Genomic DNA, 13953 nt, shown 5'->3' with positions numbered 1-13953 from the left:
CCGGCGCTCCGGGCCCCGCGCCCCGCCTCCTGCGGGGGTCTGCTGCGGCCGGCCCTCTGCTCCTCGGCTCTGCCCGCTAACATTTCCGAGCGAGCGCCCGAGTTTGGTTTCTCGGGCCGCGGGCGCCCGCGGATCCGCGCTGCGGCGAATTTTCTCGTAACTTTCCTGCGTGGCTGCGAGGCTGGGCGCGGGGCGGGGCGAGGGTCTGCCGTGTTCCCACGCGGTGCACTTGCGAACGATCCTTCGCGGACTTCTGTACTTTTTTCACCCAGCTTTAGAGAAAGTGAGAGATCTCTTCTGTCTTTTGTCTGTCCATGGAAGTAATTATATTTATCCATTGATAGTGCTGGAATTGGGGGTTTATTTTGGAGTAGTGCTGAGCATTCCTTTTTTATTGTCAACGCTGAGTAAATTGAAATTGAGTCATGTGTAGATCTTCGTTTTATAAAAGCTCCAGGTCACAATAGTTGAGACTAAATTACGTGCCTGTTATAGTACTGTATATGGCTTTTTCAGTAATAGCCTGCTGCACAAGTAACCTCCTTTTTTTCAGATGGTAAATTGATGCTGGTGGTCCTGGTAGTAGGATTCCTACGAGTGGTATTACCCGTATTGATAAAAGCACCTTCGTTGAATATTAACTGAACGCTGCTTAGCATCGTTACATACATTTTCATATTTGTTTAATGCCCTACAGATTCCCTGTGGTAGTTAAAAATGAAAAATGGAAACCTGAATACTTTAATCTGTCCAGATTTTGCTCTGCTGACTTTCTTTGGGCCTCCGGAGTAAGCATGCACTAACTGTTGCAGGAACGTCCTCTTCTTTAAAGGGGTTTGGAAGAGGGTGATTGTGGGTGCGTTTAGAGTTAGGATTGTTGCCGTTAGGAAGCAGGTGAGGTGGACATTCCTCAAGGGAGCACCCAGAAGACCAAATCAGTACCTTACAAGTCATAAGAAAAGAAAAACTTAAAACATTCACATGAAGAATAATATTTAATATGCATATAGTGTGCAACTCAACGACGTTATTTTCAATTACTGTTGAAGCTGCAGAGAGAGGACATACGACCAGTGGCAGCATTTGTTTTTCGGTCGTTGTCCTGAGTAGCTATGGATTGTGCTCATAAAATACAGTGTTTAGTGCCACAAACAATATATGCAGCAGTAGTGGTTATGAATTACTGAAGGATATTTTTGAACTCTTTTGGTTAAACTCAATCAGAAGCGGTATTAAGGGAAAAAAACCTAACAAAACAGTGAATATGAGCTAACCCCAAATTAGAGCTTCTATCTGAAAGTATAGTTTGAGAATGTTTTCCTCTTCTTTGATTAAAGTTCTAAAGTTAAAGAAGTCTTAACACGGAGAAGCAACAAACTTGAAAAAGCGTATAGTTAGTAGTTCTAATCTGCTGTTAATTCTTAGTGATTTAAGTAAATTCACTTCTGATCAGGAGTCACAGAGCTATTTTCATTGTAGTACAACTTATTGTTAAGGAGTTTGGCTTTCATATAATACTAGTTTGTCTTGCTCTGCAGTGGTTGTTTAGGAGTTCGGTTTTCTCACAAGTTGAGAAAATGCAAAGTACTGAAACTGTTTTAACAAGTAAAGGTGTCATTCTTCCTGGTTCTGTAAGCTGAGGTGCATTGTAAGATGTGTGATAAAGTGGAAAAGTAAAATTTTAGAGAAAAATTAGGACTTGAAAATAAATTCCAGAAGAGTAATTAAAATGCTAATATGCTTGGCCTAGAGTTTATAAACCCAGAATCTTGAAAGCAGGATGACCGATGCCTGCCTGACCAAAAGAGTTTTGTTTAGCCTGCTTAGTATTTGTGTAGTGTAGGGGTTAGGTTTTTTTGGTCTTTTTGAGACAGGGTGTCGCTCTGCAGTTGAGGCTGGCCTTGAGCTCACTTAGTAGCGTAGGCTGGTCTGGAATTCGCAATGGTCCCTCTGCCTCAGCCTCCCAAGTGCTGCGATTACAGGCATGCGCCACCACACCTGGACAGGGATTAGGTTTTGAAGTAGTATTTTTATATGAAAATGCAAGCTGCAGCCAGGTGTGGTGGCAGCATGCCTGTAACCCACGCCTATAATCCCTGCACTCAGGAAGCTGAGTCAGGAGAATCATTGCTAGTTCAACACCAGCCTGGGTTACAAAGTGAGCTCAAGGCCAGCCTCAACTGCATGGTGAGATCTTGTCTCAAAAAGACCAAAAAAAGGTAAGCCTGTAGGTTTTTGAAAAAATATGAATAGCTTGCCTTTCTGGGCAAGCTTTCCCAGTTGATCCTGCTGAATAGTTGTGGCCTTAAATTGGGTCTTGTGTTTCCTTTTTCACCATGGCCAGGGTCACTTCCTATTTTTCCAACATTTTACGTTTGTCACACTGGTGTAAAATTATTAAAATGGGTGAACTCCCCAAAACCTTGAACTTCCTAGTGGCCATCTTTAAAGAGAAAAATCCAGAGTTTTTAAAGAGTTGTTTTGCATGTGAAAAGGCCTTGTGTCTTTAAAAATTTATTTTCAGGATGGCTTTTTGGGGGATTAACATCAGTTCATATTTTTAGATTTCCAGATTATGAGGCCACACACAGCTTTTTTCATTTGCATACAGTTACCACTTTGTTTTTTTAGTGTATTTAGATAAAATATTCCTCATGAATTATATGTCTAAAATAGCCTTTTATGTTTTATAATTTTATGTTTTATTTCAGAATAAATGGTCATTAGAGTGCTTAACTTTTTTCTTAAACTGTATTCCTTAGTTATGCTCCGTGGTGTCCTGCTTGTCAAAATCTTCAACCAGAGTGGGAAGGTTTTGCTGAATGGGGAGAAGATCTTGAGATAAATGTTGCAAAAGTAGATGTCACAGAGCAGACAGGTACTGTAAGTCTGGCTGATTCTGTTTACTTTGCGTGCTGAGTTGGTGTTTGTCTGTTTTTGGCATTACGTGGTCTGACTGTTAGTTTGAAAACAATGGTCTGCACCTAGTGGAGCAGTCCTTGCTGCTCAGGCCCATTTGATCACCTCCCTGTACTGAGCTTTGTGTGCAGTGGCAAAAGCAGGTTCCTGGTTGTGACTGCAGCTCAGTCCTTGTGTGTGTTGCTCTGAAGGAGCTTTGGAAACATCATCCTTTCCACTTCTTGCCCGTGCAGCTTCCTCTTACATTTTTTAGGCTGTGCCCCAGGCTCCAGACTAGCACCTAAGATGCTTTTGAGTAGTCTAAAGCACTGTGGTTCAAGTGGAGATTGCTTGGCCAAGGGATTGTGTGCATCCACACCGTGATTCAGGACGAGGAACATGGGGCTGTGGCTTTTGTTTGTTTTGTTTTGTTTTGTTTTTAAATCAAACTCACATTTGCTGACAAGATTGGAATCTCTGAAGTTGAATTCCAAATTCAATACCTATCCTCTGAGGGTGGGGCTCTTAACTGCAAAGCCCTCATGGTTATTGGGTCACACTTCTGACTTTATACCCTGCACAAATGTGGCCCTTGCCCTTGGGATGCCCCTTCTGCAGGTCAGCCCCTGTCTGCTTGTTTTTCGTGGCCTGCCTACCCTGTCCCAAAGAGGCAAATTTTTTGAGCACTTAGCTATTCCAGCACTCTTTCCAAGGTTGTGGATTCATTGTTTAATTCTTGTACAACCCTGTAAAATATATGATATCCGCACTTTACAGATAAAAAAACTGAGGCACACACAGGTTATTCCTGTGCCATCAGTGCTTGACACGTGTTTAGTAATGCAGTAGCTGTTGATGCTTATTGTTGCTTTTCTCATGGAAGATTCATAGTATTTCCCAGTTTTAGTAGCAACATACTGCCTTTGTTTCTTGAATGTCAAGTACAGTTTCATTGGGGTTCGAGACCTTTCTAAGCCCTACTGTTAATCACACAGTGATACCATTGATCAAGTGCTTGTATGTATTCACAAATGTCTTCGCTATTCAAGCTTCTCAAAGTTTTTAATTGAGATAATGTACAGTTACGTGTTTTTTTCAAAGTTGCTTTAAGTACAGAATTCATAATTTACTACAAAGCTCAGCTGTTTTAGTATAATTTCATATTCTTATTATTTAAATTCAGAATCATCTTGTAAGTAGTCATGAGTGGTCCATATGAAACCTGCTGTATGTTTTTTATCTCTTATAGGACTGAGTGGACGGTTTATCATAACTGCTCTTCCTACGATTTATCAGTAAGTATTTGAAGAGTCTCAGTTATGGTGAAGGATGCATATAGTGTAATCAGAATAGTGTTTGAAGAGCAGAGGTGATGATCTCATATTTAGAAGGCATTTTAGAGCATTTATTTTGCTCCGAGTGGTACTGCAGGTTCTTTAGGTAGACAAATGATGAGTGAATGGTCCCCGTTCTCACAGTGTGCATTTGTTTCGCGAGGTGATGCTCATGTGACGTGGTGTGATCCTGTTGAGCATAGTAACCATTTAGGGGTCCAGCGTGGAGGTGAGTCCCATGGGAGGTTGGGTGAAGGGGAGAAATCACCGTTAGCTGGAGCAGCTCTGAGAAGATGGAGTTTAAATGAAATCTTAGCAGTAACATTTATAGGCGTGTGGGGTAAGCATCCCATTCTGAGGACAGACTCGCAAACAGCAGGAACATGGTGTGTTTGGAAAGCAACCAAGTGCCCTGGCACAGCCTTGGGAAGAGAGTGGGTGATACAGTTGTGTCAAGTTAGAGTGAACAAGACTGCAGTCTACAGTATCGGTTCTTGTAGTTTGACTTTATCTTCTAAACTGAAGGTTGGAGATTTCAAATCTGTCTGCCTACGCTACATGTTAACATCATGTTGCTGGTGGGCAGAATACCATAAGGTACTTTTCTGCTCGTTTAAGGTGAAGAGAACAAATTGCAGTTCTTTTGTATGTTTTTTGCTTTTCTTTTTCCATCTTTTATTCACCCAGTTTTTAAATTTACCCCTTTTTGTGTCTAAATTTCAACTCCCTGTTCCTGTACTTGTTTATCCCTCCTTTTTCATTCATTGTTTCTCCCCACATGCCCTTTAGCTGGCTATAGTTAGCCTCGCCTTTTTTACTTTTCCTACTTTCTGTGGAATCATACCCATCTTTCAAAGAGGTGTTGGGGTTCCACTTGCTTTTCAAAACTTTGTGTTTTGGGATGAAGAGTTCTTTGTGGTCTCTTTCTGAATGAGTAAGGGATTGCCTCAACCCTGCTGTAGGTAGTAGAGACCTTTGTAGAGGCTTTGTACTTGGTCCTGGGAGAGCATTTATTGCTGTGGGACCGAGCTCCATATATTTCAAGTGTCTAGGAGGTAGTCAGTGTATAGTAGGATAAAGGCGACTCTGAATAGTAGCCCGAAATCCCTGGGAAGGAAGCACTCTATCAGATGCCTTGAGCTCTGAAAGTAACAGAAAAGTACCTTAAATATTTAACTTAGAGTTTAGCAATAGTTGGTGTTGATGTGTCAGCAAGTATTCTGGTAATTTCTTTAACATGTGTATTACAAATAAGGCTTAAAAACAATTTTCTGAGGTATAGCTACTATGTGTTTCATGGTTTTATTATTTGAGACTAACAACAACGTCTTAAGGCTTATGATTGTTTACGTTTGGGGCTCAGAGCTCATCAGGAGGTAATTTATAAGCTTTTTGCACTTTGCCAATGAATTTGAATGTTGGGATTGGTTGTAAAGTGAAGTGAAGTAGTAAAACAAATAGAAAATGTAGTTGTCAGTGTTAGTTAATACTTCTTTTGATCTTTGTTAGCTGTAAAGATGGTGAAATTAGGCGCTACCAGGGTCCAAGGACTAAGAATGACTTCATAAACTTTGTAAGTGAAAAAGAATGGAAGAGTATTGAACCTGTTTCATCATGGTTTGGTCCAAGTTCTATTCTGTAAGTATGAGGGGTTTTTATCTTATTCAGAATTAATGGGAACATACAGTTACGTTTCATTTGAAGTACGAGTAGTTTCTTTTTTTTTTTTTTTCTTTTTGAGACAGGGTTTTGCTATGTAGTTGCTGGCCTTGAGCTCATTTTGTAGCACACTCTGGTCTCCAACTCCCAGCCATCCTTCTGCCTTAGCCTCCGGAATGCTGGGATTGCAGGCGTGCACCACCACACCCGGTCGTCTTAACTTCCTAAATAAAGCTTCATATTTTTAGTTGATTTAGATCAAACAGATCTTTATGCTTGTTAAAGTAGTGGGAGGAATTCTGTAGAAATAAATTTAATGTCTTTTAAGGATACTTTTAACTTTGTGGATTTGGTCATATATATCATTACAGACTAAATAATTCCTGGAAGATGGTGAGTAGTACAATGGGTAATACTCTAGGTTGAGTGTAGTAATTTGAATGAGGGGACTCAAAGTTTTATCTGCTTATAGTGCCTTTAGGCTTCAGTTCTTGATGTGAAGTGGTTGAATTGTGTTTGGTTGGTTGTATGAATAGTGAGTCTGAACAATGACTCTTAATGGCATGATTAACCACTGAGCTAGCACCTAGCTAAAAGGTAGATACAATCTCCTTAGTGGTTAGGATTGGGGATGACAGGCATGTTTCCTGCTACACAGCTGGGGTACAAGGCCTCTCGTCATTTAAGAGACATTCAGGAATAGTGAGTTTTAAGGAAGTTATGGTCTCCTGGCCCTTTATCCACTTGCCCTTGGAGGATGGGAAGCTAGAATACCAGCCACATAAAAGAAAAATGTTTTGGATTCTGGAAGTGGCAGAAGGATCAGCCCTAAGTGTATTTTTCAGTGGAAGTACTGTATGTCTTGTCTTTCATGCCTCATTTTTTTTGAGGGTCTTGCTGTGTATTCCAGGCTGACCTTGAACTCACTGCGTAGCCTAGGCTGGCCTCGAACTCACAGCAATCGTCCTTCCTCAGCCTCCCGAGTGCTAGGATTACAGGTGTGCACCACTATGCCTGGCCTTTCGTGCCTCTCTTGCACAACCTCTGAGTTGTCCTTTAGCAGGTAGAACTTAGCCTAGTGAACCACCATATCCAACTGAGTTAACAGGACCTACTCTTAGTGTGTATAATTAGTGAAGACTGCGGTGAGGCTACCTACGCAATGCTTTGTCTTTTAGTTCGTGTTGCTGTTCTGACAGTCTTTTAGACAAGCAACACAAAGTATTTTTGTGTGTTGAATAGAAAAGGTGCATAACGTTCATTTTTTAAAATCTTATAACCTTTCTCTGGTAGAAGAAAGTGGTTGATTATGAGTTTCTATTGAACCCTCAAGGCAGTGGGTTACTTTTCTTTTTTTTTTTTTTGCACTTTAGGGCCTTGTGCTTGCCAGGCAAGTTCTCCACCCCAGCACAGGCTGCACCTTTTCTACTGCTACCAAACAGTAGCAGCTCCCAGTGTGAGCTGAACAGTTCACCACCCTGCAGTTGGCAGTTAGGCCAGCCACATTTTGGCTTTTGTGTGAAAAAGGCCTTGACGATAACTAGCTATGTTTCTTGCTAAACAGAAACATGATTGGAAACCCACAAACCCTTCTTGGTTTTGAAGCATCCCTTTTTAAACTGCTCGTCTAAACAAGCTGAAGTTCGTTGAGCAGAAAAGCAATAATTATTTTTACTTATTACGACTTAGCATTAATTTTCTATGTAGTTATTCATATGTCATTGAAAGTTATCAAACCAATGCTATTATAAATTTTAATGTTAGCAAAATAGAAAGATAATTTTTTTTCTTTGAGGTGCTGGGAATTGAACACAATACCCCGTACATGGCTACGCATGTGCTCTGCCACTGAGCTACAGCCCTAGATGAAGAGATAATTCTTAACTAGGAAGAGTGATTAACAAGTCCCAGCAGTTGTTCGTTCAGAATGCCTTCTGTGCTAGTTTTTTGGAATATTATAATTTTGAATACGCATTGCCACTTTGAACTGGTTTCGTAGAACTTGTAACGTTTTACTTGGTCTATTTTGAACATGAGATGAAAGATAAGTGTGCATGTTGGTGCTGTGGCAGGAAAGGAAGAGAAATTATGAAGTATTTTTATTGTGATAAGGTCACATGGTAGCAATTGAGAAACTTACCTTTTATGAGCAAGCCTTCTACAGGCGTGAAGTCAGTGATGTGTGTCACTAATCTTGATAAACACCAGCCAAAAAATCTGTCATGTTGAAGCAATTATAGAGTAAAAAATAGAATCTATAGATATAGACAAAGCAATGTCTCTTATTCAGTTTTTCAACCATTTCTCTTTTTATTGTAGGATGAGTAGTATGTCAGCACTCTTTCGGCTTTCCATGTACATCAGGGTATGTATTAAAGTATTTCCTATCTCTTAAATATTTTTAACGTCATTGTTTTTTAAATGAGCAAATTATACCTTTTTTTCTTTTAATTTCAGACTTGCTATGACTATTTTATTGAAGACCTTGGACTACCAGTTTGGGCATCATACACAATTTTTGCTTTAGCAACTTTGCTTTCAGGACTGTTACTAGGACTTGTAAGTATTTTGAAAAACTAGGAAGAAAAATATTTTATTATTATTTGGGTTTTTGAGACAGGGTTTCACTATGTAGTTCAGGCTGGTCTTAAACTTACTATGTAGTCCAGGCTAGGCTTGAATTTACAGTAGTCCTCCTGCCTCAGCCTCCTAATTGGTGGGATTATAGGCATGTGCCTCCATGCCTGACAGAATATTTTAAAATATAGCATAGTAGCACTAGTTGTATTATGTTACTCATTCAGATTTCTGTTTACTTTGCAGTGTATGATATATGTGGCAGATTGCCTTTGTCCTTCAAAAAGGCGCAAACCACAGTCATACTCTTCAAGTAAGTATATTTAAGATTTTTTTTTGTTTTTTGGCTATGCAAGGATCCAGCCTTGATTGTTGTGCGTGCTAAGCAAGCACTCTACCACTAAGCTACATTGTCAGCTCTCCCCACCTTTTTTTGTTCACTTTAATCCCATTCATTGCTGTAAACATACTCACACTCTTCAACAGATTGGCCTCCCATTCAGGTTCCTAAGTGTGGAGTGGTTTCTTCCGGCTCTAACATAAAGGAAGGGGGAAGATACATATTTCATGTGGGAAATAACATATTTTGTGGTAGTCTAGTAGATTTTGGAACACTATTATTTTCTTGACTCTTACAATGAAAGGCATTACATATAGCTTATAGATACTTAATAACATTGATCCGGTATTAATTTCAGAATTTTATGTTTTTCATGGATCCACTTGAATATATATGTGAGACAAAATTTTTTTTTTTTTTTTTTGGGCCAGAGTTTTGCTATGTAGTTTTTGCTAAGTAGCTTTGAGCTCATTTTGTAGCCCAAGCTAGTCTTGAACTCATAATGATCCTCCTGCCTCAGCCTCCCAAGTGCTAGGATTACAAGAGTGCACCACCATGCCCGGCGAGACAAAATTTTAAACTTGAATTTATTCCACTTTTGAAGTCATTCACTAGTATAATGATCACATTTGAAGATTCTTCTTTATATCTAGCTAATTTTTACTTTTTTGAAAGAATACTTGGAAAACTTCCTATCATTGATTTAAGCTTAATATTGGCACAACTATACTACAGAAGGGGTTTATATTGTTAGAAGCGTTTATTGCTGCTTGTAATGTAAGTGCTTATCCAATCTTTTATATTTTAATCTTGGAAGATTATACTGTTAACAGAGGTCCTCCTGTTTGTAGTTTGTGTAGAACTTTCACTTAATATGATCTGCTGTTTTTCAGCACTTTGTGGCTGACTGCATATGTGATACTGCTCCCTTTTGTAGTTGAGGAAGTGAAGGTTGAAGGAGATGAAGGTCACATAAACATGACAAAGCTGGATATAGACCTAAATTAGACCTAAGATCTAGATTTACTCCATGATAATGCCTTGCTTGGCTTAAGTTTTATCAAGGTCAAAACTCCTGAAATGAAAATGGTAGATAGTTCATTGACAGCCTGCTTTGTCCTTCAAATACCTGATAGGACATCTTTTTTATTCCTACATGTGTTGATGCTAAGGGGGTGTGTGTAGAGGAAGGAATTGTTTTATCCGACAAAGATCACTGACCTGTAAGGAAAAAAATGTAGGCACAAATTAATTAAAAGACAAGGTTTTGAAGTGAAATGAGTATAAAACGTTTATTCAGCTTTTAAAGTTTGCATAAAACTAGTTTCCAGTAGCGCTGTCCTGTGGCAACCGAAGGTATCTTCAGTCTTGCAGAGTCTGGAGGATAGTACTGCTCCTGGTGGAGATAGTCTGTTTTTTTTTTTTTTTTGTTTTTCTCCGGTACCGGGAACCGAACTCACAACCTTGCACTTGCCAGGCAGGCGCTTTTGCCGCTGAGCTAAATCCCCAGCCCCAGATAATCTGTTATAATCTGTAGTACTCACCAGAACCACATGGGATGTGATAAAGGACAGAGCCCATTAACTCAGCAATAAAAGGGATGCCAGGCAGACAGAACATGTTACCTGTGACTGTGACTGGTGGATTCAAAGTGGTGTGCTCTGACCTTAACTAGTAACTGGCCCTGCAAAATATAGAAAGGGTAACCAAATTTATTATGTACATATTTTGTTATCTGTAATTATGTCTTAAAAATTATATAGATGAGGAAAGGAAAGGGAAGCACATTTATAAGACTAGAAAAAATATGGACACAAGAATGTAACCTTTAATGTAAATTTGTCTTTCTTGCTTCCCTGGGAACTGAACTGTTACAGTTCTAGTATAGTTATAGACGAAAAGATTGCTAGCAAATTAATAGGATACTTTTATGATATTTTTTCTTACAACTTCTACATTTACAGCATTAAAGCTGATTCATTTATTTAGTGTGTAAATTAAGTGGATACTTAGAATCAATTTGGTAAGTAAAATACATCTTCCAAACTAGTTTTTATGATCTTTACTGTTTTTTCTTTTTTAATAATTTAGAAATTGATGCAAACCATTTTTTCCTTGATTCAGCTCTAAAGCAAATACAATACATCAGTAAAACCACCTTATCTGGTTTTTGTCTTTAAGAAAAACCATTACCAGAATTTTCTCAACCTTTGGAAAAAATGGTGGAGGAACACGAGGCTGCTGAAGAAGATATTTCAGAAGAAGTAGCAGGAAGTAAAGAAGGAGCAAACAAAGACTTTCCGCAGAGTGCCATAAGACAGCGCCCTGTGGGTCCGTCGTTGCCCACAGATAAATCCTAGTTAATTTTTATAAATATCTCTTAATGTTGTGATTCTGATAAAACAAAATTGGTCATTTCTTTTGTTTTAAAGTGAACTATAATTTGTATATTGCAGAGTTCAGTCTAGATTGTCATTGAACATTTTTGTTCAGAAAATACAAGCAGGTGTAAAAGTTTGAAATAAGATCTGAGAATATTGAGGTTTAAACAGTTGCTTAATGTTAGAAAATCTGGTGCCAAGCAATAAGATTTGTGTGTTTAGTAATAACCTCTTTCAAGACTGAGTTAGAAAGTCATATTTCCTAAGATTTACATTAATTGGGGGTATTTAAGAAGATTACTTAGAGAAAAGAATTTCTCATTTGATGTATTTTTTCTCAGTTTCACTGTGTGAAAAGAACATATTTCCCATAAATGGGAACTTTGCCCCTTATCTCAAGAAATGTGTATTTCAGTGATAACTTGGTCTTTAGAGTTATAGTCCAAAATTTCTTCATTTTTTAGATTATGCAGCTAATAAAAACTCTTGTTTAATTAGTTTTCTTTTTAACTTCGTACACAGGATATGCTACTGATTTAAGTTTTTGTAAGTCCTTGGTTCTCTTGATTCCTATAAAGGTTGATTACCTATTCCTTTTTTCAGTTATATGGTTCCTTTTTTCTTTTTTTGACTGTGGGTTACATTTTTCAAATTGGATGCTCTGAACAGTATCACTATTAATGTTTACTGTTGGTAAACAGAAGTTTTGTTGTTTTACATTGAAGTTTACTAAGATTCATCAGATTGAGCTACTGAAAATTTAAAAGTTTGGCCAATCAGTCCAGATGCTACAGTATGGTTGTTGAAACTTGTCTTGAATTTTTCTTTCTGTATTTGTTTTTATTTTAATGTGGAGGTGGACATTCCTGATTTTTATTTGGTATAGAAAAGCTTTGAAGTTTTATATTTTGGAAATTCAAAGCTTAATTTGATAAAAAGTAACATTTGCATTCTGCTCAGGAAAAAACATCCGTACATTTTCATTATATCTTTGTCACTATATGCAAAAAGTTCTTAATTGCATTTGCAGTTAGTGGATGCTTGATGTTTTAAAATCATAATATTGTTAATGTTTTTAAAAAGACAGGTGTCATATTTTATGGTTCTTGATTGCTAATGTTGGGTGGTATCCCAGGTGGAAATCAGCAATGTGGACCACATAATTTTTACCTGACAGCAAAGGGCAGGTGAGATAGAGGACTCTTATTAGCCAGGAGAGAGGGAAAAATCATACTCAGAAGGGATCATCCAGCCATTGTATGATAGGTGATTTCTGTGATGTCTTCCCCTTTTTTTAGGTTCTCTGTGTGTGAATCCATTAGATTGGCATTACCGTAATGTATAACAGTGTTCCTTTAAAGGCTTCTCCTTTAGACTCTTAAAATATTCTACCAGTGCAGAGTTTGGATGTGTAACTTGTGATGCCTTAGAAAAATACTCTAAGCACAAAATAAACTTTTCTAAATACTTCACTAGCACTGAAGACGAGTGTGATTTCTAGTTGGATATTTGAAAGTCTATACTTAAATGCTTCGTATTTAACAGTGTTTCAGATGAGTAATTGTGTGTTCCTATGTACTTTATGTGTGTAAGTAATTAAAAGGGTAGAATCTTAAAAGTCTTTTGTTACTTGAGATGATTGAGGAAAATAATGCTCATTCAGGCATTGTTTTCTAGTGTTCTAAAGTGTTTGACGTCTTCAGGTTTTTGCTTAGATGATACCATGTTACAGAAAATTAAAAGTATGCCGAACAAATAGTCTCTTGATATTTTCATAAACATGATCTCAGAGTTCTTGAAAGTGTCACTGCAGACACCTGAATGATTAATTTTCTGTATTATACCAGAGGTTTACAGAAACTATGGGATTGTTTTCAAATGGTCTGCGAGTGAACAGTATGGACTGCCAGTAACATCTTGGAGAATCTGGTCCTCCCACCCTCTGTAATTATTCAGCTTCACCACTGAAAGACTGTAAAGTCTGGTCTCTAATGGGAAAGGAAGTGTTCTGCCACATTATGCTTAATGATTATCAACAAGACTGAAAACAGTCCTAATGATTCCTGGCTTTGTCAAACAGCGAACTACTCAGAGAACCTCTTGGAACTGTTTTCCTGTATTAATTCACTTAGTCCTAACAGCTGCAGTGTGAGACAGGTAAGCATTTTTCAGGAGAACAGGCTTAGTTGTAGAAAAAGATAGTTTGAATCCAGTTCTGATTCCAAATACTATTGTCACTTTTTTCTGAGTACTAAAAGCTTAGTAATGTCTTTCTAGCCTTAAAAATCTCACTTCTATCAGACTATAGCAACAAATGCTATTCAGAAGTACCATAATTACTCAGTATTTGTTGTCTTGTAACGTTGGTTATTACGAGGCGTAAAGATATTAAAGTAAATGGTATTTTTAAAAGCAGCTTTTTCTCAACTTGTGTCCTTCAGCCCAATACATGAAATGTATGTTGCTGGACTTCAACCTTTTTTTTTTTTTTTTTTTTTCTGGTACGGGGAATTGAACTTACAACCTTGAGCTTGCCGTGCAGGCGCTGTGCCACTGAGCTAAATCCCAAGCCCCAACTTTAACCATTTTTGAGTGACCCTTTTCACTTATTTTAGGGCTAGGGAGGACATTATAAGGTAGAATTTTATAAGGTAGAACTTTTCCAGTAAGTTACTTCTGATTTAAGTTGTTATCAAAATGATTGGGATTGAAGTTTTTTCAGTTTAATTTTTTATTAGTGCATATTGGCAGTGCAGAATACATT

At 38.1% G+C, this 13953-nt stretch overlaps 1 protein-coding gene across 1 annotated transcript in view; it reads left to right on the top strand.

Annotated features, from left to right (window-relative positions):
* The window catches only part of Tmx1 (thioredoxin-related transmembrane protein 1), a 13339-nt gene extending 392 nt beyond the window's left edge, over positions 1-12947 (top strand). The window contains exons 2-8 of the mRNA XM_005376792.2: positions 2763-2878; positions 4148-4193; positions 5742-5870; positions 8211-8256; positions 8349-8450; positions 8715-8781; positions 10990-12947. Of these exons, the coding sequence (XP_005376849.2) occupies positions 2763-2878; positions 4148-4193; positions 5742-5870; positions 8211-8256; positions 8349-8450; positions 8715-8781; positions 10990-11168 (685 nt within the window). The 3' untranslated portion in view covers positions 11169-12947. The remainder of the gene's footprint in view (positions 1-2762; positions 2879-4147; positions 4194-5741; positions 5871-8210; positions 8257-8348; positions 8451-8714; positions 8782-10989) is intronic.
* Positions 12948-13953: the final 1006 nt, after the last annotated feature.

This window comes from Chinchilla lanigera, unplaced genomic scaffold, assembly GCF_000276665.1.
Source record: "Chinchilla lanigera isolate Chin_1 unplaced genomic scaffold, ChiLan1.0 scaffold00008, whole genome shotgun sequence".
NCBI lineage: Eukaryota > Metazoa > Chordata > Mammalia > Rodentia > Chinchillidae > Chinchilla > Chinchilla lanigera.
The sequence above is the reverse complement of the archived record's forward strand: the minus strand, read 5'-3'. Positions and strand labels throughout refer to the sequence as shown.